This window comes from Pristiophorus japonicus, chromosome 3 (genome assembly GCF_044704955.1).
Source record: "Pristiophorus japonicus isolate sPriJap1 chromosome 3, sPriJap1.hap1, whole genome shotgun sequence".
In the NCBI taxonomy this organism is placed as follows: domain Eukaryota; kingdom Metazoa; phylum Chordata; class Chondrichthyes; family Pristiophoridae; genus Pristiophorus; species Pristiophorus japonicus.
Window position 1 is genome coordinate 123,231,751 of NC_091979.1, and position 27,378 is coordinate 123,259,128.

A 27,378-nucleotide genomic window follows, 5' to 3' on the forward strand; every position below is an offset into this window, starting at 1 on the left:
AAAAATAAAATTAAATACCATATTCATCCTGGCAGATAATGGTTCCTGTAGTTTCAGATGGTGGACTAATTGCTCCTGCTCCATTCTTTGCTCTTATACGGAATTCATACTTACAGCCCTCAGTAAGATCATTAACAGTAAAAGCACACTCTTGAATGTTGACATGATTTGCTTTCATCCAGGTTTTTGAAGGCAGGTCACGTTTCTCAACAATGTAGCCAACTAATTTGTGACCACCATCATACTTTGGCTCAGTCCAGATTAGGGTCACAGAGTTCCGGGTAACATTAATAACTTCAGGTTTTCCAGGAGGATCTGAAAAGAAAAACATATGTCGGATGATGATGTTGTCATTGATAATATGTAATAATAACAAATGAGCAACTGTGCAATGGATTTCACGTACCAATTGGATCAAGTGTAGTAACGGGATGTGATGGTCCACTAGGTTTGCCTACACCAGCCAAGTTAATTGCCATAACTCTAAATTCATATTCAAGACCTTCAGTCAAGCCTGGCACTCTAAAATCCCTCATTCTTAATGGAGTCTTGTTTGCCTGCTTCCAAAGGAGGCTGTTTCTTTCTTTATACTCAACATGATAACCTAGTGCAAAAAAAAATAGTTTTAAATAAATGTTGCAAAGTTATATATGTTTAATTGCTGGTCAAAAGGGAGACATTTATACTTTGTACCTGTGATAGGGGAGCCACCAGTCCTCTTTGGATCTGTCCAAGTCAGGGAGACAGAGTCATGTCTGACTGAAACTATTTCTGGTGGTAAAGGAGCATCAGGCACATCTTGGGGGAGGGAGAAAGAGAAATAATAATCAGTTTAAAAATGAATGTAACACTATAATTAAAGTTTAGTTGCAAAATGCACAGGTGCTTACCAAATGGATGCCTCGCGATGACAGGGTCAGATTTCAGGCCTTCACCCACTCCGTATTTATTCTCAGCACTGACTCTAAACACATACTCATTTCCTTCATGAAGCCTTGTAACTCTGAAAGTTGTTTTTTGTACAGCAGAGGCGCTGGTCACCCATTTATTGGTGATGTTATCTCGCTTTTCTAAAATATAATTAGTAATTTCTGCACCACCATCATCCTTAGGGGGCCCCCAGATTAAAGTTACTGCATCTGCTGTTATTTCATCAAAACGCAACGGTGCAGTTGGTATTCCAGGCTTTCCAACTACTTTCATGAATATTGCAGCATCTTTAGTGCCAGCAGCATTCTTCAAGTTGATTGTGTATTTCCCAGCATCATTCTTTTGACAATCTCGCACTGCGAGTATTGTATTAATTGCTGTGGATTCCACAGTTATTCTTCCACTTTCCTGTAGCTGGTTTTCACCTTTCATCCATGTTACTTTTGGTACAGGTTTGCCACTGATTGGAATCTTTATACGGATGTTACTTCCCTCCTTGGCAATGTATGTTAGGTCAGGGATGTCTCTTAAATCAATATTTGGTGGTACTATTAAGAAAAAGAGAGTGATTTAGTTTAATAAATTCAAACTTCAATTTTGACAATTATATGTTGAAACCATTCTTATGTTTTAATAATAACCTGCAATGTTTTATTTTAGGTAAAACCTTCAGAAGGTATACGATGTAACTTGAGGATTTACTTAAAATAATTTACCATAGGTGACAAATCTGGCTAAACAGTTTCAAAGATATTTTTATAATGGTCACTGTCCAATTGAAGTAACTATAATAATGTAAGAAAAATGTATTTTATTAAGACTTAGAACCTTATAAATAAAGATGGAAATACTATGTATACCCTATAATAGGAACAGGAATGGGCCATTCAGCCCCTCAATATTGTTGCGCCATTCAATTAGATCTTGGCTGATCTGTAACTCAACTCCGTTTACCCGCCTTCAATCCATATCCCTTGATACCCTTACCAAATAAAAATCTGTTGACATCAGTTTTGAAATTTCAATTGTCCCAGCATCCACTACTCTTTGTGTGAAAAAGCGCTTCCTGATTTCACTCAGGAGTGACCTAGTCCTAATTTTAAGATTGTATTCCCCATGTTCTGGATTCCTCCACTAGAGAAAAATAGCTTCTCCATATCTACTCTATTAAATCCATTTATCAGTTTAAACAACTCAATTCGATCACCCCTCAAACTTCTAAACTCAAGAAAATCTATCCCAGGTTTATGCATCTGTCCTCATAATTTAACCCACTAAACCCCAATATAATTCAAGTAAATCTGTGCTATACCCACTCAAGGCCAATATATCCTTCCTGAGGTGCGGTGACCAGAATTGAATGCAATACTCCTGATGAGGTTTGACCAAGGCTCTGTACAACTGAAGCATAACTCCCTCCCCTTGGTATTCCAACCCTCTTGAAACAAATGCCAACATTCCATTCGTCTTTTTGATTACTTTTTGTACCTGTGCACAAACCTTTAGTGATTTGTGTACCTGAACACCCAAATCCCTTTGCTCCTCTACAGCTCCTAGGGCCCAAATTTGGCCAGGAGTTGCTCCGTTTTTTTTGGAGCAACTTGATTTTTCTGGAGTATCTTAAAAATCCCCATTCAGCACATTTAATTTGCACCAGTATAAGTGAGTTAGTTAGGATTTTTTTAGTTTAGTTTTTTTTCCAAAAGGGGCGTTACCAGCCTGTTTTGGCAATTTAAGCCAGTTTGGACAGCTAATAGTTGCTCCAAACTAACTTAGGCCAGCGTATGTGGCCACTTGTGTTGGCACAGAAAACCCTTGCGGAGAGTTAAGCAATCAGCGCAGGTAAGTACATTCTAAAGCACCAAACACTAAACAAAGCACATAAATAAGCATTCAATAACAAATAAAAAATACAAGGAAGCTGAGAGGACCTGCACCTAGCACCAAGACTCACAAAGCACTAAACAAAGCACAAAAAGTAATAAGCAATTCATTAACAAATAAAAAATAGAAGAAACCCTGCACCTAAAGCACCAAGACCAAAGTAATAAGCAATCAATCAATCAATAACAAATAACAAATAGAAGTCCTACCAAAACACGGCCCGGGAAGGCAGCAGGCCGCCAATGAGGGAGCCCATTTGGTCAGGGATGGGGGGGGGGAAGCTTCGGCCCCTTCCAAACAGCCTGCAATAAACTCTCACAGATTCTGGGGGGCGAGGAGCTACTACGCATGCGCGCACACTCTAGTGCGCATGTGCAGAAGTCCCGGCACTGTTTTCAGCGCCGGGACCTGGCTCCGCCCCCGAATCCAGTTGCCACACTACGCCACCATCGAGGAGAGGCTGGGGAGTGGCCAAATTCGGCCTGAAGATTTTCTGGCGCCCTTGGAGTTCTACAAAAGTGCCGCACCTCTGGTGAGTGCGGCAGAAATCTGTACTGGCCAAATTTGGGCCCAATATCTCTCACCATTAAGAACATTTTATGATTTGTCTTTCTTAGCTCTCATTTGGCTAATAATCTCTGCGGAATCTTATCAAATACTTTCTAGAAATCCATATAGATAACATTCATAGACACTCCTTTGTCCACCTTGTTTGTGACCTCCTCAAATAATTCAACTAGATTAGTCAGACATGACCTAATAGTTTAGTTTACTGGGGATGAGGTTCCCTTTTAAATTCAAAACATCCTATCTGATTATTTTAGTTTTAGTTTAAAACTGTTAATTGCCAATCAGATTACCACATTTTTTAAAAAAGCTCATCTACTTCCAGATTAAATTGTTACACGTATAGGCTTTACAGTATTGTTACAGGGTTAAATGCCATTTTAAAGGTTGCAGTTGTTATAGGATTAAGTGTTAGCGTGCCTCATTTTGCACATCCATTTCGCATCAGAACTTTGTGGGTTCAAGCTCCAGTTGGGCTTGAGCATGTAATCTAGGCTGACAACTGAATGTAGTATTGAGGAAATGTTGAGATGTTAAATTGAGGCTCCATCAATCTGCTTTGGTGGTTCAGGTGCATGTAAAAAATACCATGACACAATTTGAATAATACGAGAATTTTTCTGAAATCCTGAACAACATTCCTTCCTGAACAAAAAAAGTGTACTGGTTCTTCATCTCATTTGCAGTGGCTGCCACATTTGCCTACATAACAGCAGTGACTACACTTTAAAAGTAATTTATTAGCTGTGAAACACTTTAGAACATTCTGAAGACATGGTAATGTGTTCTTTTCTATCTAGGTCTAGTTTGGTTAGCTACCATTACCAAATATTATTTATTCTACTTTCAACGATTCACACTTGTAATCAAACTTGTATTTGTTGCAAGACAAACTGTAGACGTCATTAGGAGCTTGTTACATAGTAATGTGAAAAATTACTCACCAATTTGATCCTTTGCTACAACTGTAATTTCACGTGGTACACTGTATCCAGCATCATTCTGTGCTCTTACTCTGAAAGTGTATTCTTTTCCTTCTTTCAGTTCATTTGTTATAAATGTCATATTCTTGGACCTCATCAATTCGCGCCACCTGTCCCCTTCAAGCATCATTTCAACAACATAAGCAATAATTCGGGTTCCACCATCACTGATTGGTTTTTTCCATGTCAATGTGCAAGATTTCTTGGACACAGCTGCAGGCTTCAAGTCCATCACAGGCCCAGGTTCTTCTACATTTAAAAAAATGCATTATTTTTAGTGGAACAAAATTACAATATGCATAGTTTTTTGTACTATATTATATTATGAAAAATAATAATGCTACACTCTAGCAGATATTATTTTATTCTTTACCTGAAGCTCTCACAGCATCTTTTGTCTCACAAGGTTCACCAATGCCATACTCATTTTCAGCCAGAACTCTGAAGTAGTAATATTTACTTTCTTCCAGGTTAATAATTCTGAAACTTGTCTTGGCACATTCAGTTGCTACAGTTGACCACGCCTTTCTTTCAGCATCTCGTTTCTCTACAATGTAATTTTTAACTGGACTGCCACCATCCACAACAGGGGGATCCCATGATATACAAGCAAAATCCTTTGATGTTTCTTTAACTATGAGATTAACTGGAGGACCAGGAGTATCTAATTAAAAAGTTAAAAAAAAGTAAATAGTTGTATCACTGCACAAAACAATTACAATCAACTAACTTGACATTAATAACATTTTACTGTTTATGACACAGATGTATTTAGTAACAACTTACCAAGAACCTTTACAATAAGTGTGTATGCCTTTATTCCACTGCTATTTTCTAAAGTTAAAATGTACTTTCCAGCGTCGTATCGATTCACATTTTCGCAGTACAACATTGTGTCATATTCTGAAGTTCTGATTTCAAGTCCTTGTCTATCCTTGATGTTGGCATCCTTTTTAGCCCAACTAATCTTTGGTGGAGGCCGACCTCTCACTGGCACATAGATTCTCATTGTGACGCCAGCACGCAGAACAAGTACCTTCCTTAAGTCAGCATCAAGATCTGCTTCAGGAGCAACTGTTCAGAAAAAATATATAATTAAATCTATTATTAGATTTATCATTAAAAATCTTCAGTGTGTGTCAAGATGTGTTTGTGTGTCACAGTGTCATACAGCTTCCTTCAAACAGATCACGGAATCAGAGGCCACTATCTGTTCAACCAGTTAAATCCCAGAGAGCATCGTCACTTTAATCTGTCTGTTCAATCAGATCCCAGAACTATGTCACAGGAAGCAATAATGTCCTAAGCCACCTCTATGATGTAATTTATTTCAGTCACAAAAATGGCAGTCACATTCCATACAAAAATTGCTTCATCCATCTGACTGTACACCTCTAAAATTACCTTTATTACAGAACTAAAACCAAAAAAAATCAATATTGCACAAAAATAGTCAAACATACCCATAAAATTCCCATCACACATTACAATCACTTCAACATTTTCCATTCCCATTAAAAAATCGGAGTCAGTATACACCTTCCCCATTAGAAAAATGGCAGCACTATACACCATGGCAGTGACCAATCCAGGCCACTTTCCTTAGAGCCAGTTTGAAGAACGTATACACATTTACAGCACACCAGGGCATGCATGTCTGTGCTAGTTCCAGTTGATCTAAACCCTCCCATTTCCTCTGCTCAGGATTGGTTCTGTCAATTTCCCATGCTCCCCTTGTCATCGCTCTCTATAGTGCAGCAGCTCTGGCCCCAGGAACATAATGAGAAAGAGAGAAAGTGAAAGAGAGAGGGAGAGACATGGATATTAACAAAGAGACACAGAATAAAAGGGAATAGTAACAGAAACCCAGGGACAGATTAAAAGAGAGAAAACACAGACTCTGAAATTATGCTGTCGGATACTGGACTAGGAACATTTATGTCTTAAATTCCCCCTCTACCTTTTAAGCAAAGGCATTAACTCATTTACTTAGAATGGGATAATGCTTCCATTTAAATAATGGAGAGAGCAACATCAGAAAAATACTGTTTATCTCTCCACAGATGCTGCCTGGCCTGGTAAGTATTATTATGATGTTTAGTGACAATATTTAATTTGCTTCACACGAGTAATGAAAACCTACTCAAAATATCCTTGGCAGTATGTTTTTCAGGCACTTCACTTGGATCACTGTAGCCTATTTTGTTCACTGCGCATACACGGAACTGATATTCAGTGTCTTCAGATAGTCCTGTAACAGTATAGTGTGTATCATGAAGGCTTTTTGGTATATTGCATTTTATCCAGTTTTCACCATCTGCACGCTTAACTTCAACTAGATAGCCCAAGATTCGACTGCCACCATCATATGCTGGCTTACTCCAAGACAAGCTGATAGTACTCCTAGTTGTATCAACTACTTTTGGGAAGGCAGGAGGTCCTGGAGGATCTGAATGGAAATAAAATAATTTGTATGAAAAAATAGTTTAAAAAAATAAGAGACTGAAATATAGTACATATACATGTATATAGTCACATATCTGCTTACATTGAGGATCAAGGGCAATTGCTGCTTTTGAAGATTCACTGGGTTTGCCTGGTCCAGCTTTATTCAAAGCAATAACTCGGTACTCATATTCAGTGCCTTCCTGAAGTCCTGTAGCTTTAACTGTTCTTTCCAATACTGGTTTCCTGTTGACTTTTGACCAACCAACAGCCTTTGCCTCACGTTTCTCCAGTAAATATCCAGTCACCGGAGAGCCACCATCATCTGATGGCACTTTCCAGCTAACAGTCATATGATCTTTTGTGATGTTGCTAATTATTGGAGGATCACATGGCCCAGGTACATCTGCAAAGAATACAGATGTTAAATATCTTTTGTCTGTTTATCAATTGAAATCAAAAATAGCTACAGTATTAATTAAGTGTATTACTTACTATAAGGATTCTTAGCAACAACTGCATTGGTCATGATTGGGTCACCAACACCATATTTGTTTTCAGCACAGACGCGGAACTGGTATTCATGCCCTTCTATCAACTTTTCTATACCACATTTTGTAAGCTGTAAATTGGCAGTAACTTGAGCCCAATTAGGACGGCTTGTCTCACGCTTATCAACAATGTAGTTAGTAATATCAGCACCTCCATCCTCAAGAGGAGGTTCCCAATTCACAGTAACACGATCTGAATAAATATTGTTAATTTTGATAGAAGCTGGCGGACCAGGTTTATCTGACAAAAAATAGAAAATAAGGATGAATTAATATTTTAGAAACATTATATGTTTAAATTAAATAAAATGAAAAATCTTGTTTTGTCCTTTTTCATTAGGTTCTCAAGAAAGTACATATATGTTTTATGTATATAGATACACATTCAACTACATATTTTATGAAGCTATTATACAATTAACAGTAGATTCACACATATATTTTATGAAATATTTTAAAATCTTTTTACCTAGCACTTTAAGTTTTACATTAGCTGATTTAGATCCACTTGCATTCTCTGCAACAATAGTGTACTCTCCAGTTTCTTTCCTTTGTACACTGTATAATTCGAGTGTGCACAGATTTCTTGTTCTGACTATTTTAATGCCTTCGGCAGGCATTACGATCGTGCCATTTTTCTTCCATGTGATCTTTGGCATGGGTTTTCCAAAGACATTAGCTTCTAGACAAACATTTGATCCAGCCTTTACAGTGATTAGAGACTTCATAGACACACTCAAATCAATTTTTGGTGCAACTGTAAATTGAACAAAGCATTATAATATGAATAACTTAATCTATAAATTAAGACACTACATTTATCATCACGCCTTCTACCATTGCAATGTCAGAAAAATGAGAATCAGATGGGAAATAATACAATAAGGTGACATTAATTTGTACCATGTTCTGCCAGGATGGTCACTGGGTCTGAAGGTTCAGATGGCTTGCTTATATTAATTGCAGTCTTTGCAATGATCCTGAATTGATACTCTGCTCTTTCTTCAAGACTGGTAACAGTGAATTCTTCATGAGGTACATTTTGGCAGCTGGTGTTGCACCGTATCCACTTATCACCAGGTAATTTACAGGCTTCAACGTAATAGCCAATTAGTTTGCTCCCACCATCATGTTTGGGTCTTGCCCACACAAGAGAAACAGTATTATTCGTGACATCAATGGCTTCAGGTTTGCCTGGTGGATCTGTTGTAAAATAAGGGTACATGTTTCTAAGTTTACAGACAAAATCTTTAAGGTACAAAATCCAAAGGATTTAAGATTATAAAGTTAATTTTATAATTATTTTCATTTTTTTTTAGAATACTTACCAATAGGTGTCCTAGCTATTTCAAACTCAGTTGGTTTACTAGGCTTGCTAGATCCCGCTCGGTTCAGTGCACTGACTCTGAAAGTATATTCTAGCCCTTCAATCAGAACTGAACATGGGTACTCAGTGGTACGAACAGAAGTATCATTTGCCTTTACCCAAAGAAGACTGTTTCTCTCTTTACGTTCAATAACATATCCACTGATGGGACTACCGCCATCACTTTCTGGTATATCCCATGCTATAAACATGCAGTCTTTGTTCACCTTTGTGACATGTGCATTCCTTGGTTCACTCGGAACATCTGCGGACAAAAATAAAAATTAACTATAGTCAGTTTTCAAGTAAAATTTTGTGTATTAATAAAAATGTGTAACCCAAGTACTTTGTCACAGCTTACCAAATTGATATTTTGCAATCATTTTGTTAGAAGTGAGAGGTTCTGAAATGCCAAATCTATTTTCTGCACGAACACGGAAGCTGTATTCTTGTCCAGGGATAAGTTTTCCAATTCTACAGTTTGTTTTTGTTACAGATGACACAATAGTAATCCAGTCACCACGGCTTAAATCACACTTCTCTACAACATAGTTTGTTATGTTGCTTCCACCATCTTCAAATGGAATATGCCAATTAAGACTGCATGCATCAGCATCAATTTCTGAAATGTCAAATGGTGGTTGTGGTGGTCCAGGAATATCTGAAAGACATTAACCATCAATGAGGAAATGATTAAATAATGCTGTTTTTGTCAAATACAATTAATATAAAACAATTTACTCAGCTCCAGTTCATGCAAATTCACAGCATTATGCAAAGTAACAAATATACAAACCCATTATCACCACACGGATTTTCTGGGAGGTGATGCCAGAGCTATTTTCGGCAGAAAGAGTGTAATAGCCACTATCTTTCCTGGTAACATCTTTGATGATGAGTACAGAAGTGGTCTTTGTCTTATGCACAACTAGGCGGCTAGATGGAACTACATCTTCATCACTTTTCATCCACTTGCAAATTGGTGCAGGCTTGCCAGCTATATGAGCCTCAATTCTAAGCTTCTGTCCAGCTTTGATAGTTATGAATTCAGGCATGATAATCTTTGGTGCCACTAAAAGAAAAACATGGCATGAATTCAATCTTAATGGAGAATGAACAGTTATTAAAATTTGTATGTTTTCTTAAAACGTATCAGTGCAATTTTTCAAGTATGCGCTGCTGGCAGGGAGCTACCCAATCTCCCAATATTTACAACCAGCTAGCAAGCTTCCCTGCCAGCAGTACATACTCAGGAAATCGGTCCTATTATGCCAGCATCTTAAATTACTTATCAATTATTAACACATTATTAATAATTTCTACTATTACACAATATTTCTACAATTACTGAATGTCAGCTCAGTTCTGTTGGTAAACTTTTGCCTCTGTGTCAGAAGGTTCTGGGTTCAAGCTCCAGTCCAGGACTTGAACAGATAATCTAGGCTGTCACTTCAGTGCAGTATTAAGTGAGTACTGCCTTGATGGAAGTGATAATTTGTTACTATACGATGTTAAACTGAGGCCCTATTCAGGTGTCCATTCAAAATTTCATGGAACTATTCAGGTCATTGCTGTTTCTGGCAGCTTGCTGACTGTAAAATGGCCACCATGCTTGCCTACAAAAGTGTAGCTGTTGCACGTCAAAATAAGGCAGCGTATGTGAAGCACTTGGAAATGTTTCTGAGAAATACAAATCTTTTTAAAATTTGAAAAGATCTTGAAAAAGTCATAGGGGTTGAATTTCAACTATTAACCACCTGTTTCACGCCTGAAAAACGGGTGACCGGTAATTGAAAGTCTGGTGGGGACCTCAATGCGTCCATTTGCTCACCAGAATCAATTTTCAGATGGGACTAAATGGAGGTTGAGCACCCCACTCAAAACAGACAGGAGGCTGTTTAGTTATACAATCTATGCCTGTTGGAGTACCCCAATTACAACTTTCAAAGAGAAATGGATGAAGCATGCTTAGCATCTGCCAGTCCCATTTCTCTAGGTGTTGAGAAGCCTAATCAGCAATTCTCCAAAAAAGTGGGTCCAGAAAGGGCAGGAGTGCTCCTCCAGACCCCTCAAAATTATTTTGGCCCGTTGTATAAAATACTGGTTAGGCCGCAGCTGGAGTACTGTGTGCACCACATTACAGGAAAAATTTGATTGCACTGGAAAGGGTGCAGAGTAGATTTACAAGAATGTTGCCTGGACTGGAGAATTTTGGCTATGAGGAAAGATTGGAGATGTTTTCTTTGGAACAGAGGAGGCTAAGGGGAGAGCTGATTCAGGTGTATAAAATTATGAGAGGCCTGGATAGAGTGGATAGGAAGGACCTGTTTTCCTTGGCAGAGGGGTCAACAACCAGGGGGCATAGACTTAAAGTAATTGGCGGGAGATATGGAGGAGATACGAGGGGAAATTTCTTTACCCAGAGGGTGGTGGGGCTCTGGAACGCACTGCCTGAAAGGGTGGTAGAGGCAGAAAGCCTCACCACATTTAAAAAATATTTGGATGTGCACTTAAAGTGCCGTAACCTACAGGGCTACGGACTAAGAGTTAGAAAGTGGGATTAGGCTGGATAGCTCTTGGTTGGCCGGCACAGACTCGATGCGCTAAATTGGCCTCCTTCCATGCTATAAAGTTCTATGATGGCCCGTTCTTACACTTCCCTGGGATCTGCTCCCTTCCCTGACAGGTTTTACCTGCTAGGGGACTGCGTGCTACAACAGACGATTGTGCATTGTAGGAAACCAGAGATCTGCAGCATGGCACCTATTTGGCATCTGTAGCTTGCTGACATAATATTAATGAGGCATCAACTTGAAAGTGGTTCGAGCCTTCCGACTGCCATGATGATCTGATATCGTGCTCAATTTGAAAATCTCCATCACAGTGTTTTTTTAAAAGTTTGGTTCAATTTTGGCACTTTACTCATAAGGAATTATTTAATGTTTACTTACTCAGCTGTTCTTTAATTTCAAAAACTCCTTCGGTTTCCCTGGGCATGCTGGCCCCTACAATATTTCTAGCTGCAACTCTGAATTTGTATTTAGTTCCTTCCTTAAGGCCTGTTACAAGGATGGCCAGCTCCTTGATGGTAGAGTATCCTGTCCATTGTTTCTCAGATTGGCCTTCTTGCTGGTATTCAATGATATAACCATCAATTTTAGCCCCTCCATCCCTAATAGGTGGTAACCATGCCAGTGAAGCACTATTCTTCGTCATATTAATGACGTCCAATTTCTTGGGTGGGTCTGGTTCACCTAAAAATCAAATTGCAAACTGTTATTTTATCAAATAATATCCAGAAAACAAGGCTAGTGGTGAGAAAAGGCAATTTGGCCAACCCAGCTCTTTTTTCTTAGTTTAACAGGAAGAATACAAAATAATACCACTTACTGATTGGATCGCTTGCCAAAATTGGTTTGGCAATGTCTCTTGGAACCCCAGAACCATATTGATTGACAGCAGTTACTCTGAAGTAGTATTCAGTTCCAGGTACGAGGCCAATCACATTAAAACTAGTTTTCTTCAAATCTTTTATCACACTACCCCAGGTCTTTCTGTCTGCTTCCCGCTTCTCCACGATATAGTGAGTCACTTGACTACCACCATCATTTTCAGGTAGTGACCAAGACAAATGACATGACATTTTTGTAACATCTGAGGCTTCAAAGTCTGACACAGGCCCAGGTGTGTCTGAAAGTGAAAAAACATATTGATAATATTCAAAACAGTTAGAATCATAGAATAGTACAGCACATTCGGCCCATCAAGTCTCTGCCGGCTCTTTTGAAGACTATTCCAGTTAGTCCCACTCTTTCCCCATATACCTGCAATTTTTTTATCCTTCAAGTATTTATCCAATTCTCTATTGATAGCTACTATTGAATCAGTTTCCACCACCCTAACAGGCAGTGCATTCCAAATCCTAACCACGTAAAAATGTTTTCCTTAATACGCCTCTGGTTCTTTTGCCAATCACCTTAAATTTGTGCCCTCCGGTTGTTGAATCTTCAACAATTGGAAACAGTTTCTCTTTATATACTCAATCTAAATCCTTCATGATTTTAAACACCTCCATCAAATCTCCTCTTAGCCTTCTCTGCTCCAAGAAAAACAACCCCAGTTTCTCCAGTCTATCCGTGTAACTGTAATCCATGGAACCATTCTAGTAAATCTCTTCTGTACTACTCCAAAGCCATCACATCTTTCCTAAAGTTGAATTGGACACTACTCCAGCTGGGGCCGAACTAGTGTTTTATATAGGTTTAGCATAACTTCCTGGCTTTTGTACTTAATGCGCCTCTATTTAAAAAGCCCAGGATCCCATATGCTATATTAACTGCTCTGTTAACCTGCCTTGCCACCTTCAAAGATTTGTGCACCAACAACCCAGGTCTCTCTGTTTTTACATCCCTTTTAAAATTGTACTATTTAGCTTGTATTGCCTCTCATTTTTCCTAAAAAATGTGTCACCTCACACTTTTCTGCGTTGAATTTCATCCACCATGTGTCCGGCTATTCCACCAGCTTGTCTATATCCTCTTGAAGTCTATTACTACCTTCTTCACTGTTTACTACACTTCCAAGTTTTGTGTCATCTGCAAATTTCAAAATTGTGCCCTGTACCCCCCAAGTCCAAGTCATTAATGTATATCAAAAATAGCAGTGGCCCTAGTACTGAACCCTGGGGAACTCCACAGTATACCTCCCTCCAGGCCAAAAGACTGCCATTTACCACATCTATCTGTTTTCTATCCCTCAGCCAACTTTGTATCCATGCTGCTATTGGCCCCTTTATCCCTTAGGCATCAAATTTTGCTAACAAGCCTATTATGTAGTACTTTATCAAAAGCCTTTTGAAAGTCTATATACACATCAACTGTACTGCCCTCATCCACCCTTTCTGTTACCTCATGAAAAAACTCAAATCAAGTTAGTCAAACATGATTTGCCCTTAGCAAATCCATGCTGGCTCTCCTTTATTAGTCCATGCTTGTCCAGGTGGCTGTTAATTTTCTCCAGGATTATTATTTCTAAAATCTTCCCTACCACCGACGTTAAACTGACTGGCCTATAATTGCCAGATTTATCCTTCTCCCCTTTTCTGAACATGAGTGTGACATTTGCAATCCTCCAGTTCTCTGGTATCACCCCTGTATTTAAGGAGGATTAGAAGATTGTGGCCTAGGATGCATCCCACCCAGATAGGATGATTCATTGACTTTAAGTACTGCCAGTCTTTCTAGTACCTCCTCTATCTATTTTTATCCCATGCAGTATTCCGTCGACCTCCTCATTTACTGTAGCTTTGGCAAAGTCCTTTTCCTTGGTAAAGACTGATGCAAAGTACTCAGTTAGTACCTCAACCATGCCTTCTGTCTCTACTAATGGATCTCCATTTGGTCTCTAATTGGTCCCACCACTCCTGTGACAACCTTTTTACTGTCCAATAGAAGACCGTTAGATTCCCTTTTATGTTAGCTGCCAATCTATTCTCATATTGTCTCTTTGCCCCTCTTATTTCCTTTTTTCACTTCTCCTCTGTACTTTTCATATTCAGCCGAATTCCCGCTTGTATTAACATAGAAACATAGAAAATAGGTGCAGGAGTAGGCCATTCAGTTCTTCGAGCCTGCACCACCGTTCAATAAGGTCATGGCTGATCATCCACCTCAGTACCCATTTCCTGCTTTCTCTCCATACCCCTTGATCTCTTTAGCCATAAGGGCCATATCTAACTCCCTCTTGAATATATCCAGTGAAATGGCATCAACAACTCTCTGCGGTAGGGAATTCCACAGGTTAACAACTCTCTGAGTGAAGATGTTTCTCCTCATCTCAGTCCTAAATGACTTACCCCCTATACTTAGACTGTGTCCCCTGGTTCTGGACTTCCCCAACATCGGGAACGTTCTTCCCGCATCTAACCTGTCCAGTCCCGTCAGAATTTTATATGTTTCTATGAGATCCCCTCTCATCTTTCTAAACTTCAGTGAATAAAGACCCAGTCGATCCAGTCTCTTCTCATATGTCAGTCCAGCCATCCCTGGAATCAGTCTGGTGAACCTTTGCTGCACTCCTTCAATAGCAAGAACATCCTTCCTCAGATTAGGAGACCAAAACTGAATACAATATTCCAGGTGAGGCCTCACCAAGGCCCTGTACAGCTGCAGTAAGACCTCCCTGTTCCTATACACAAATCCCCTAGCTATGAAGGCCAACATACCATTTGCCTCTTCACCACCTGCTGTACCTGCATGCCAACTTTCAATGACTGATGTACCATGACACCCAGTTCTCGTTGCACCTCCCCTTTTCCTAATCTGCCGCCATTCAGATAATATTCTGCCTTCATGTTTTTGCCCCCAAAGTGGATAACCTCACATTCATCCACATTACACTGCATCTGCCATGCATTTGCCCATCCACCTAACCTGTCCAAGTCACTCTGCAGCCTCTTAGTGTCCCCCTCACAGCTCACACCGCCACCCAGTTTAGTGTCATTATCAAGCTGACATTGGTCATATGTCCCCTTTTTCTGCTTCATCCTACTCTCTAACTCCTTCATCATCCAGGGAGCTCTGGCTTTGATTGCCCTCCATTTCCCATTTGGGGAATGTACCCAGACTGTACCCAAACCATCTCCTCTTTAAAGGCTGCCCATTTCTCCATTACATTTCTGCCTGCCAGTCTTTGACTCCAATTTGCTAAAATTAGCCCTCTTCCAATTAAGTATTTTTATTCCAGATTGCTCCTTATCCTTCTCCATAACTAATCTAGACCTTATGATACTATGATCACTATTCCTGAGATGCTCTATTTAACCCATTGCATTCCCAAGGTCTAGATCCAGCACTGCATCCTTCCTCATTGGGCAGGAAACATACTGATCACGAAAGTTCTCCTGAACACACGTCGGAAATTCCTCCCCCATGATCAATTCGGATCAGGAAACATCTAGAACAAAAAAAAATGAATACTACTCACCCAGAACTTTAACATTCACAAACACTGCCTTTTCGCCTGCTGCGTTTACAAGTGTCAGTGAGTATTTGCCAGAATCATCACGAGTACTATCAGGAATGACGAGGAAAGCCATTGTGTCAATCAAGTCTACTTGACCCCTTCTGACAACGTTATCTATTCCCATTCTCCTCCAAGTAACTTTAGGTGCGGGTCGGCCTCTGATAGTGGCAAACAATCTGATAGGACATCCTGCTCTGACAGTTACAAGCTTTCTCAGGCTTGCATCTAAGTCAATCTCTGGTTGTTCTGAAAAAAGATCCAATTTTTGTGTGAAATTATTTTGCTGTAAAGAAATATTATCACATAAACAAAATGTTTTACATCCCAAACAGAAAAAAGGCAAAATGCTGTATATACCTAACACCTCCTTTGGGGATACTGCTTCTTTCAGTTCGGCAGGGCGACCAATTCCAACCTGGTTCTGTGCAGAAACCCTAAATTCATATTCTTCTTTCTCAACAAGGCTGGTCATAGTATATTGAGTAAGAACATGCGGAGCTGCAGCATTACATCTCTTCCATCCTTCTTCAGGAGATTCACTGACACCTTTTGGTCTCATTTCAATAACATAACCAATGATGGGAGAACCACCGTCAAACAATGGCTTTGCCCAGCCAAGAGAAATTGAGGTCTTTGTACTATCAATCACCTTTAGACCAATTGGAGGACCAGGAGGTTCTGCGTGCACAAAAAATAGGAAATGAGTTAGAAGAATGTGGTGTGAGTGACAGTAAATTTAAAGAGTGAAAATATTTCTGTTTAGAAAATTCAAAAAATTAAAAAAAAAAAAAAATACCCGTAGGATCCTTTGCTAATATTGGTCTTGAAGGTGCACTTGGGTCTCCTAATCCAATGTCATTTTCAGCTTTGACACGGAACTGGTATTCGTGTCCGGGAACCAGATTTGTAACCTTCATACGTCTCTCTGGGATTGAACTCTTGGTGACTGCTAACCATCTGACAGATCTTTTCTCTTTCTTCTCCAATATATATCCTGTGATTGATCTTCCACCATCATCTTCTGGTGCATTCCATACAACAGTCATTTCGTCCTTGCTAACTTTAGTGATCTCTGGTGCATCTGGAGGGCCAGGTCTATTAAACTGTGTCTTAGCTACAATAGGCTTCGTTTCTGCTGGTGGACCTGTGCCTATTTTGTTTTCTGCACGTACCCTGAAAATATATTCATTTCCTTCAATAAGACGAGTGACATTTGCATAATCAAAAATTATAGAAGAGGAATATATGGACCAGACCATTCGTTTACTTTCACATTTCTCTAGAACATAGTTTTGAATTTCACAACCACCATCATCTGCTGGTGGGTCCCAGCTGACTCTACACCTATCACTTGCAATGCCAGAGACCTTTAGGCTTCTTACTTCACTTGGTACATCCAAAACATTCACGGTAGCATAAGCTGTAAAGCTACCAGCTGCATTAGTTGCAGTAATTACATATTTGCCACTGTTTTCACGTTTAGCTTTAGTTACGATAAATCTGGATGTGTCAGCAGTTGTTTCAATCTTAGCTCGAGGTGATCTGCTAAGATCAATTGCATCTTTGTCCTTTGCCCAAACAACTTCGGGTTGAGGTTTTCCTCTGAGAGTAGCCTCAATTCTGATAGTGTCACCTGCTTTTACAGTTAGTATTCCAGTTAGTTTTAGATCCAAGACTGGTTTCTGCATTTCTTGCTTCACAATTATATAATCTGTCTTCACCCAGTTGCTTTCACCACCTTCATTCTTAGTTTGAACTCTAAACTGGTAGCTTTGGTTCTCGATACATCTATCAGCCATGAAACTAGTCTCTTTAATACTTCCTTTGTGTATTCTTTCCCATTCATCTGAGTCCTTTAACCTTCTTTCAACATGATATGACAGGTTAGGACTACCACCATCATAATCGGGTTTCCTCCATTTAAGCAGAACAAATGTCTTTCCTATATCAGCAACATGAAGATTTTCAGGTTCTCCAGGCTTTTCAACAGGATCAATGGCTAAGATTGGTGTTTTGGTTTCAATAGTTGGACCTAGGCCCACTTTGTTTTCTGCACACACGCGGAAGAAGTACTCATGGTTTGTTGTAATTTGAACCTTGACCACACGCTTAGTCAAATCAGATGCGATCACAGACCATCCTCTCTGGCTGGGTTGACGGTTTTCCGCTATGTAGTTAGTAATTTCTGAGCCTCCATTATCATCTGGATTTTCCCAGGCAAGCATACAGGAATCTTTAGTGATATAGCTTACCTTGATATTCTTACAAGGGCCAGGTCTATCAAGGACATTGACGGTAGCAGCAGCTTGGGCTTGTCCACTACTATTTTTAGCAACAATACTATATTTACCATGGTCATCTCTGGTTGCTTTTTTAATCAAGAGCTGTATAACAGGGTAGTCGTTATTCATTTCTGTATGGTTGTCAGCAGAAAGTACCTTGCCATCTTTTGACCATGTAATTTCTGGGTCCGGTCTGCCTTTAACACGGCCAGTTATGGTGATAGTTTGTCCCACACGAACTGTGACCAGATCACGGCAAACAATATCAAGTGCTAACTCTGGAGGATGAAGAATGTCCTTTGTAATTACAGATTCTGGTAGTTCTCTTGGCTCACCTTCTCCAATAACGTTGGCAGCTTTTATACGGAATCTGTATTCGTTGCCTTCAATTAGACCAACTACTCTAAAAGCACATTGTTTGATTAAGTCGTCTTTATTAATTCTATCCCACTTCGTAGAACTCGATTTCTGACATTCTACAATATATCCTAAAATTGGGCTGCCTCCATCCTTGGTGGGCTTTGTCCAGACTAAGTCAACAGTTTCTCTAGACTTGTCTTTCAGTTTAGGATTGATCGGTGGTCCAGGCGGTCTGATAGGACGCATTGCTGAGACTGCATCAGAGATTGGTGATGGTTTACTTAGACCAGCAATATTTTCAGCAAAAATTCTGAATTCATACAAATTTCCTTCAAAAAGTCCATGAGTTCGCATTTTTAGATCTAATACTGGTGTCTTATTCACCCGTATCCATTTACCAGTTGTTTCTCTGCGTTCCATAATGTAACCAATAATTGGGCTACCACCATCATACTTTGGTATGCCCCAAGAAACTGTTACAGCATTTTCTGTGACATCATAAACAATTGGTTTAGTAGGTGGGCCTGGAACATCAAACATGTACTTGGCGACAGTTGGTTTAGAATCTAGTGGTTCACCAATGCCAATTTTGTTTTCTGCTCGAACACGCATAATGTATTCACATCCTTTCTGAAGACGTGGAATTTTAACTTGGGTGCTTGTGCTTCCAGAGCTAACAACACCCCAGGTTTCTTTCTTAGTTTCTCGTTTCTCAACAATATAATTCATGACAGGACTTCCACCATCATCCTTTGGTGGACGCCAAGAGATAATCATGTGCTGTGGTGTCACTTCGAGGATATTGATTGGATCAATTGGAGGGCCAGGAACATCCAGGACTGTTAAGTGTAGAGCCACTGTCTTGCTACCAGCTATATTGGAAACAGTAAGTATATATTCACCAGTATGTTTTCTGGTACAATCCTTAATAGTAAGCACCGTTGAGTAGTTGTCAGTATCAATTTTGTAATTGCCTTCTGATTTCAGCTCAGTACTGTCAGTGACCCATTTCACTGAAGGAACAGGAATACCTCTCATCAAAGCAGGAAGTCTGACAGTGCTGCCAGCCTTCACAACAAGACCTTCAATCAACTTTACATCTATATCCACCGATGGCGGTACTATAAAACAAAAGGATATATGAACGAATGAATATCATGAAAATGTCAATGAAATACAGATTGAAAGCAACGGAAAACTCAAAGCAAATAATATGAATCAATATAAATAACAAACCTAATTTCTCCTGGCACAGTATAGGAACTGTTGTATCTGGACGACCAAGCCCAGCTGCATTTTGAGCTTTAACACGGAACCTGTATGTCTTTCCTTCCTCTAAACCAGTTACGACACATTCTGGTATGCTAACCGTTTTGAATTTAATCCAGTCTTGAGCTCCTTCTTCCTGGTATTCAACTACAAATCCTGTGATTTCAGAACCTCCATCACGATCTGGGTAATTCCAAAGAAGAGACACCTCTGTCTTGTCTACATCAACATGGTGCAAGTTCTTAGGAGGGCCAGGGGGAGCTATAAAAATAAGTTAATAACATGATAATTTAGCTGGGTACAAACGTGTGAACTTAAATAAGTGAAATTATTAATATTAGTGAATAAGAACTTACATATTGGATCAATTGCCTTTATTGGTTTTGTTGATTCAGTAAAGCTACTTCTACCATACGGATTTTCAGCAGCCACACGGAACAAATACTGGATGCCTTCCATTAAGTACCTAGCCATAATGCTGTGCTTTTTGGTTGTGGATGAGATAGGGATCCACTTAGGGGCTGCAACATCTCGTTTCTCAATTATATAGTTAGAGATGACAGAACCACCATTGTCTTCTGGTTCCTTCCATGCCAGATAGCAGGAATCCTTTCTAACTTCACTAATATTCAAGTTACGCGGTGGACCAGGTTTATCTGAAAATAAGTAACATATTCTTAATATTGTAATTAATCGAAAAAAGGCAAATACATCACAATTCAGTTAAAAATACAGATTGTTCCTACAATCCTTATGCTCCAGCCATATTACCTAATACAGCAACTGTACACACAGCACTCTTGCTTCCAGCTTCATTTTCAACAGTCAGTGAATAACATCCACTGTCACCTCTAACAGTATTACAGATTTCAAGCTTGCTGCTAAATGGAGTAATTTCAAGATCAGCTTTCATTGGTACTTCCTTGTCATTCTTTTGCCATGTGACCTTTGGAACTGGCATTCCCTTTATAGTTGCACTAAGGGTTAAAGTACTTCCTGCTTTTAGGTTTACATGTCGAGTCATGTTAGCGTCCACAAACAATTCAGGAGCCTCTGTAATGGGAATAAAAACATTTTGAGTAAACAGAATCAACCACACAGAATAGGATTAAGAGCAAAACTTTTCAATGTGGAATGATCCACATGGTATTCCTATAAAACACTCACCAAGCCTGTCTTTTGCTTGAACTGGATCGTGGACATAAGCTGGATCTGATGCGCCAGCTTGATTGACTGCCACAACCCGGAATTTGTATGTATCACCTTCAGTAAGACCCGTCACCTTCAAATGAGTGTCAGGGCAAGAATCCGGTGTGTGATTAGCTTTCTTCCACTCTTCGTCACCAACTTTCTGGTACTCCACTAAATAACCTAATATTTTGCCTCTTCCATCATGGCGTGGAGGTAGCCAAGATAAATCAACAGTCGATTTAGTTTTGTCCACTGCTTCAGGATTAATAGGTGGGCTTGGTTTGACTGAATAAAAAGTTAAAAATATGGTTATTATAAATCTGACAAATACATCATAAAATATTATTTCTAAGGAAAAAAAAAATGAATATAATGTTTATATACCAATTGGATCCTTTGCAAAGATGGGCTTGGATGGCGGACTAGGATCACCAACTCCTATTTCATTTGCTGCTAAAACACGGAATTCATATTCACAGCCTTCAAGGAGATCAGTTACTTTGAACTGAGTGTCTGGGTAAATTGGCTCCATGGATACTTTTGACCAGCGATTGGACATGGTTTCTTTCTTTTCCACAATATATTTAATGATTGGCTTGCCACCATCACGTGGTCTATTCCAAACTACCACAACAGAATCCTTAGTAATATCCTTTATAACTGGTTGTTCTGGTGCTTCAGGAACCCCTTTAGAGAAACAATAAAAACTGAATAAACAAAAAAAACAAATATTTCTCCCTGACACATGCATTAATACATTACACACATGTTGATAAAATAGGAGACAGAACATGTTTGTTGTGTGCAACACTTATAACTAAAATTATATTTTTAATTTTTAAAAAGTTAAAATATTTAATATAATACTTAACACAAAACCAGAATATTGTCTTACTTTAGGTGAAACTAATGTTAGAAATCAGGGGTTCGAAAATGTATAAAACTGACATGAAGGATACTGTGCTTAAATCGTTGTTTTGAACAGGAGACAAAATGTATTAGAGTATTAGATGCTTAGAATGGTAATGTTTTGGAGCCCTGCTGAGATGTTATAGCATTCTGCATCATGACAACCATTATCTGTTGTTTTCAAGTTAAGACTTCAACTTTGTTTATGTATCTTTAAGGCAATTTGTTATAGAAAGACTTAGAATGGATGGAAGTTTTAGGAGTTAAAATAAACAAGTTACTATGTCATAAAGGAGATAGCGACTCTGAAGCGAGCTGTTTTCTGGCTTGGGCTTCAGGATTGTACCCAAGAGAATAAGGACAAGAGAGATGAAACGATTCCCACAGGAAGAAACTCTGGGAAGTATAAACAAGAAAGACATGTGTCCAAGAAGAACATGCAACATCTTTAGGGAGGGCTTTTGATTCAGAATTGAAACAAAGAACTGGTACAGCATTGGATAGCAAGGTTTTAGGGGAACCCCTATTAGGTCAAAAAGTCTTGTCAATATCCCATGTCAGGCCCACCCCTAAAAAGAGCATAAAAGGTAGCCTCCTCGAGGTTGTCCTCACAAATGGTGTGAGGGGAGAGTGAAACAGAAGTTGGGCTGGTCAAACACTCTTCAAGAGTGATCCCATGCTTTACTGAAGGAAGCTCGAAACAAAGAGAAAGAGACTGCAAGCCAGAGAACTGCTCACGTGCGCCAGCCATTTGTCCAATCGGATCGGTATCAACTACTTGATACGGTCGTATGTTTTTGCTGTATAACTAATGCGTCTTAAACTCTGATTAAACACAATATACCCACCATATTGGTTTACAGTAGATCCAGATAATTAAAGTGACCAGAGATAGCCTTAACTTGGCTATTTCGAACACCAGTTTGGAGAAAACGCAAGATTTTACTTTGCTGTTTTGCGTATTTGCTTGTTTTTTTTTGTCTTCTGCTTAATATACTGACTAGAAAATTCTGAAGTCCAACACTTACTATAACGATCTTTGGCTTTAATTTCTTCTGAAAGCAATGGATCACTGATTCCATGTATGTTTTCGGCATAGATACGGATAATATACTCTCTGCCCTCAATTAGTTTTGGAACCTTGCATGTTGTTTTAGTAGTTGAAGCAGTAACTGGCATCCAGAGTTCTCGGTTTGTATCTCTCTTTTCAACAATATAATTAGTGATCGCACTGCCTCCGTCATCAAGTGGTGGTTTCCAGGAAATAACCATGTGATCTCTGTGAACTTCATGGAACACAACTGGGCCAACTGGAGGTTGTGGACGATCTGAAAAAAGTAAAATGTTGTATTAATCCTGTTTTCTAGCTCGATAATACAAGATTTTAAACTGAAAAAGGTTAAAAAAAAACTAACTTACCAACAACAGTCACTTGACAGAGACCTTTTCGTACCCCTGTGCTGTTCTCCACAGATACACAGTATTTACCCGAATCATCACGAATACCTTTCAGAATTCCCAGACAAAGTTTTGATGGAGTAGTGTTTATTTTTAGGCGATTAGTTTCTTCAACTACAACATCATCCTTAAACCAAGAAACTTTTGGTGTAGGTTTCCCTTTATATTGTCCCGTCAAGCTGAAAGTTTCACCAACACGCACAATAAACTTGTCGCGGAAATCCAGCTCAAGTGATGGTGGTTCTAAAGAAAATATTACACTGTTATTGCCTTTCTGGAAAAAAAAGTGATATTTCTTAAAACATTTTTGAAAGAAGTCTTACCAAGTTGATCTTTGCATGTTATTGGTTTTGTACAGAATGATGGTTTTCCCTGGCCAACGGCATTCACTGCACTGACACGGTACTCATAAGTGTCACCTTCCTTTAAGCAACTATGTGTAAAAATCCGATCCATCAATTTCTCTTTAGTAACTTTAGTGAATTTATCTTTGCCGATAAGACGGCACTCAAGAATGTACATCGTAATATCCGAGCCACCATTGTATTTAGGAGGGTTCCATTTCAAGCTAACTGATTGCTTTGTGACTGCTGTTACTTCAAGTTCTTCAGGGCGTTCAGGGACAGCTGCAAGTTAGAAAAATATATTAAATTTAATGTATTCAGTGGTTAAAATTGATTTATTTAAAATGTAAAGATAGGAAAAACATGCAATTAGAAACATTACTTACACATTGGTTCTTTAACTATAGTTTCATTTGTTGTCTGCACCCATGGGCCCATGCCTATGATATTTTCAGCTGCAATTCTAAAGAAATAAGGACTTCCTTTAGTCAGATTCTGAACGACAGCATTCTGTCTGGTAACTGTGTATGTGACAGGTGACCAGCCTCGACGGTCAGCTTCACGCTTTTCAATGATATAGTTGGTAACAGCAGAGCCACCATCATCGTCTGGAAGGAACCAGGCTAATTTGCAAGAATCATTCGTTAGATTTTCACATCGGAAAGGTTCACCAACTGGCCCAGGAACATCTGTAATAAAGAAAGATGATTAATTTTACTTAAATACTTGAGAACAATTGACTGCATTGTGCAAAATCAGAAAGTAAGGATATTTACCTAAAACTTCAACAATAATAGTCTTTCTTCTTTCACCTCCTGCATTCTTAGCAATAAGATTGTACACCCCTTGATGTTTTCTCTGACATTTCTTAATAACAAGAGAAGAGCTGATAACTGTTGTTTCAATTGTAGCTTCTTCTGGTATTGGTTTATCATCTTTTTGCCATGAGATCTCTGGAGGTGGTTTACCTGATACATATGCCAAGATACGTATCACACCACCGGCATGTACTACAATTCTGTCTCTCATGCTGGCATCCAAATTAATGTCAGGAATGACTAGAATAAAAAAATGTTGTCAGATATTTGCCATTGCCATAGTAATACAGAAGAAATGCAACCAAGGTCTTCACTGTTTTACCTGTTCTATCCTTGACTTCAATGGCATCTGAAACCTCTCCTGGATCACCAACTCCAGCAGCATTTACTGCCCTCACTCTAAATCTGTACAAATTTCCTTCCTTCAGTCCTGGTACAACAAACTTTGTGCCTCTAACTTCTTTGTCTTTAACCTATGACAAAACAGAATAAAAGGCAAACACGTTAGCCAAAACTGAACATTACAGATTCAATTTTCTTGTGGTCAGCACCTGGGAAACACCTACTTTGCATGTATAAATGTTAGGAAAAAGGGGGAGAGGGGAGGCAGAACCCTATGATGCCAGATTTCTGCTCCTTTCAAACTACCTTGGGATTTCTAGTGCTTCGCCTGAAGGACGGAATAAGGCCTGTGCCTACAATTGGCGCTGACCAAGTGTTATTATGAAATGAAGTGGTAGGATGCATTTCCAGCTCTACAACATCATTTTTCTATCATTGCTCTGCAAAAGGACCTAAATGCAGGGGCAGCCAGAGATGCTGTTGGTGGGCCTCAAGTCTGGGTCTTCTCATATAGGAGGGTCTGAGGGAATCAGATGACAAAGTGAAGAAGGCCCAAAATGGTGATAGACCTTTTTGTTGCAGGGGCCCTTCGGAACGTTGGAACTGGAGGCCTTCTAGCTGCTGTTCTCCAACAGTAGCCAGTAGGGCTTGAGCCTAATGGCTAGTATTGCCACTGCAGGTCTGAGAGGCTCCAGCTGCGCTTTTGTTTTTACCCTCGTTTAAAAGCCCTACCAAGAGGCAAAGCAGCAATGGGGGTGCGACTGAGCCATTTTAATGACTTGGCCCACCAAATTTGGGCGCTCTGAGGCCTGGACAGGCAGATTGCCCTCCAGGTATGCTCTGCCAATCCAGCGCCTGGCAAAGGCAGAGGGGAGAAATCAGGAATTCAGTCCTTATATGTAAAATATATAAAATCATTATTGATGCATTTACCTTCTCCCACTCTTCCTTTCCTTCCTCCTTAAATTCAACAAAATAGCCAGTAATCTTGGATCCACCATCTTTTGTTGGTGGAGCCCATTCAAGATCTACCGTTGACCTAGTCCAGTCTGTCACCTTCGGAAATGGAGGACCAGGTGGCGCTGTTAAAAAAAAAAGGGAATATTCAGTACAAGCTATCAACACAATGTTGTTCGTTTATGTCCATCATAAAGCATAGGCTTTCAAAATGGCATCTAGGGGGTTCACGAGGGAATGTGGACATCAGATTTCTGTATTTGTTAACTTACTCGCATGTTGTTTCTGTTGCTAAATAGCAATAAAAATATTGTTTGCAATATCGCATTGTTTTGCTTATAGATAGATGACATTGCCGGAAGTTAGGATAGCTGGTACCTAGGAATTTGTAAATAGCTGCACTAGTGTGCCAATGTACCCACCTATAGGATCTCTTGCTATTACTGGGTCAGAAGGCATGCTTGGGGGTCCAACGCCTGCTGCATTGATGGCCAACACACGGTATTGATAATCTGAGCCTTCAATTAGGTCAGTTGCGTGATAGGAGACTCCAAGTGGCATAATCCTAATTGGATCACGATTTATTCTATTCCATCTCTTCCCGGTGGTCTCTTTACGCTCTAACCAGTAGCCAGTTACTGGAGAGCCACCATCATATTCTGGCTCTTCCCAATTGACTATCATACCATCACGGGTCACACTGCTTATAGTTGGTTTGTCGCAAGCTCCAGGTATAGCTGTAAAAAAACATATATTTATTGGTATTTTCTGAATCTACAACAGAAGTTAACTTGAGTATAAATCCCAAAACTATTGGACAACACCAGCACAAAATTTAAATCACTTTTGTTAGTGAATGTACGGAATTATAAAGCCTGTACAATTATTGGTATGTATTTTAACTTAAGTATTTTTTGTTAAACAATCAACAGTCTGAACTTAGAACTCAAGATAAACAATTTTGCTAGCCACTATCAAAAATATAGGATTGAACTGTATTTATGGATGCATCTGTAAAGTTGGCAATATCAAAATGTAGGATATCTGTAGAAAATTTATTTCAATACATACTAAATAGGTTTCTTGCTGTCTCTGGTTCACTGTCAAGAGGTTCACCGACACCATATTTATTCTGAGCCATGATGCGGAATACATATTCATGTCCTTCCAGTAATTTGGGTACTGTGCAAATGCACTCTTTAACATCATTAGCAACCTGAATCCAACTCTTCCGACTTGCTTCTCTCTTTTCAACAACATAGTTGGTGATCTTGGAGCCACCATCATCTTTTGGAGGTAGCCATGATAGAGTCATCTTCTCAGCACTAATTCCTTCAAACTTAATAGGACCAACTGGAGGACCAGGATGACCTAATTATTAGAACAAAGTCAAAAATATGAATATTCTCAATTGCACTCGTTATAGTAAAGGAATTAACTTATTATTGCATTACCAAAACTAGAAATTTAAAGAGATGTTATAAAAAAGATTACCAAGAACATTGAGTCTCATTTCCTTGGAAGCAGTTCCCAAATTGTTCGTAGCAGTGAGGGTATAAAGACCAGTGTCCTTTCGGAGAGATTGATGAATTAGTAGAGTGCAAACATTCTCAGTCACAATTTTGTTGACATGCTGATCATATTCTACTTTCGATTTTTCTTCTGGTTTCTGGGCAGGTGCTTTGTACCATGTCAAAGT

The 27,378-nt window shown here is 39.3% G+C and overlaps 1 protein-coding gene across 2 annotated transcripts in view; it reads right to left on the reverse strand.

Moving 5' to 3' along the window:
• ttn.2 (titin, tandem duplicate 2) overlaps positions 1 to 27,378 on the reverse strand; it is a 413,561-nt gene that overhangs the window by 62,024 nt on the left and 324,159 nt on the right. For both annotated transcript variants that reach the window (XM_070875791.1, XM_070875789.1), the window contains 35 exons: positions 27,174 to 27,378; positions 26,751 to 27,050; positions 26,102 to 26,416; positions 25,656 to 25,804; positions 24,703 to 24,853; positions 24,339 to 24,620; positions 23,949 to 24,251; positions 23,542 to 23,844; positions 23,180 to 23,461; positions 22,789 to 23,088; positions 21,236 to 21,538; positions 20,828 to 21,136; positions 20,432 to 20,713; positions 20,017 to 20,316; positions 19,628 to 19,921; positions 16,546 to 19,512; positions 16,107 to 16,427; positions 15,711 to 15,995; positions 12,117 to 12,416; positions 11,678 to 11,980; positions 9,523 to 9,798; positions 9,088 to 9,387; positions 8,689 to 8,991; positions 8,264 to 8,563; positions 7,830 to 8,117; positions 7,305 to 7,601; positions 6,913 to 7,215; positions 6,508 to 6,813; positions 5,151 to 5,438; positions 4,738 to 5,028; positions 4,326 to 4,613; positions 891 to 1,478; positions 694 to 798; positions 407 to 604; positions 19 to 315 (listed from right to left, as the gene is read on the reverse strand). The exon at positions 27,174 to 27,378 is cut by the window's right edge and continues 92 nt beyond it. In XM_070875791.1, the coding sequence (XP_070731892.1) occupies positions 19 to 315; positions 407 to 604; positions 694 to 798; positions 891 to 1,478; positions 4,326 to 4,613; positions 4,738 to 5,028; positions 5,151 to 5,438; positions 6,508 to 6,813; positions 6,913 to 7,215; positions 7,305 to 7,601; positions 7,830 to 8,117; positions 8,264 to 8,563; positions 8,689 to 8,991; positions 9,088 to 9,387; positions 9,523 to 9,798; positions 11,678 to 11,980; positions 12,117 to 12,416; positions 15,711 to 15,995; positions 16,107 to 16,427; positions 16,546 to 19,512; positions 19,628 to 19,921; positions 20,017 to 20,316; positions 20,432 to 20,713; positions 20,828 to 21,136; positions 21,236 to 21,538; positions 22,789 to 23,088; positions 23,180 to 23,461; positions 23,542 to 23,844; positions 23,949 to 24,251; positions 24,339 to 24,620; positions 24,703 to 24,853; positions 25,656 to 25,804; positions 26,102 to 26,416; positions 26,751 to 27,050; positions 27,174 to 27,378 (12,682 nt within the window). The remainder of the gene's footprint in view (positions 1 to 18; positions 316 to 406; positions 605 to 693; positions 799 to 890; positions 1,479 to 4,325; positions 4,614 to 4,737; positions 5,029 to 5,150; positions 5,439 to 6,507; positions 6,814 to 6,912; positions 7,216 to 7,304; positions 7,602 to 7,829; positions 8,118 to 8,263; positions 8,564 to 8,688; positions 8,992 to 9,087; positions 9,388 to 9,522; positions 9,799 to 11,677; positions 11,981 to 12,116; positions 12,417 to 15,710; positions 15,996 to 16,106; positions 16,428 to 16,545; positions 19,513 to 19,627; positions 19,922 to 20,016; positions 20,317 to 20,431; positions 20,714 to 20,827; positions 21,137 to 21,235; positions 21,539 to 22,788; positions 23,089 to 23,179; positions 23,462 to 23,541; positions 23,845 to 23,948; positions 24,252 to 24,338; positions 24,621 to 24,702; positions 24,854 to 25,655; positions 25,805 to 26,101; positions 26,417 to 26,750; positions 27,051 to 27,173) is intronic.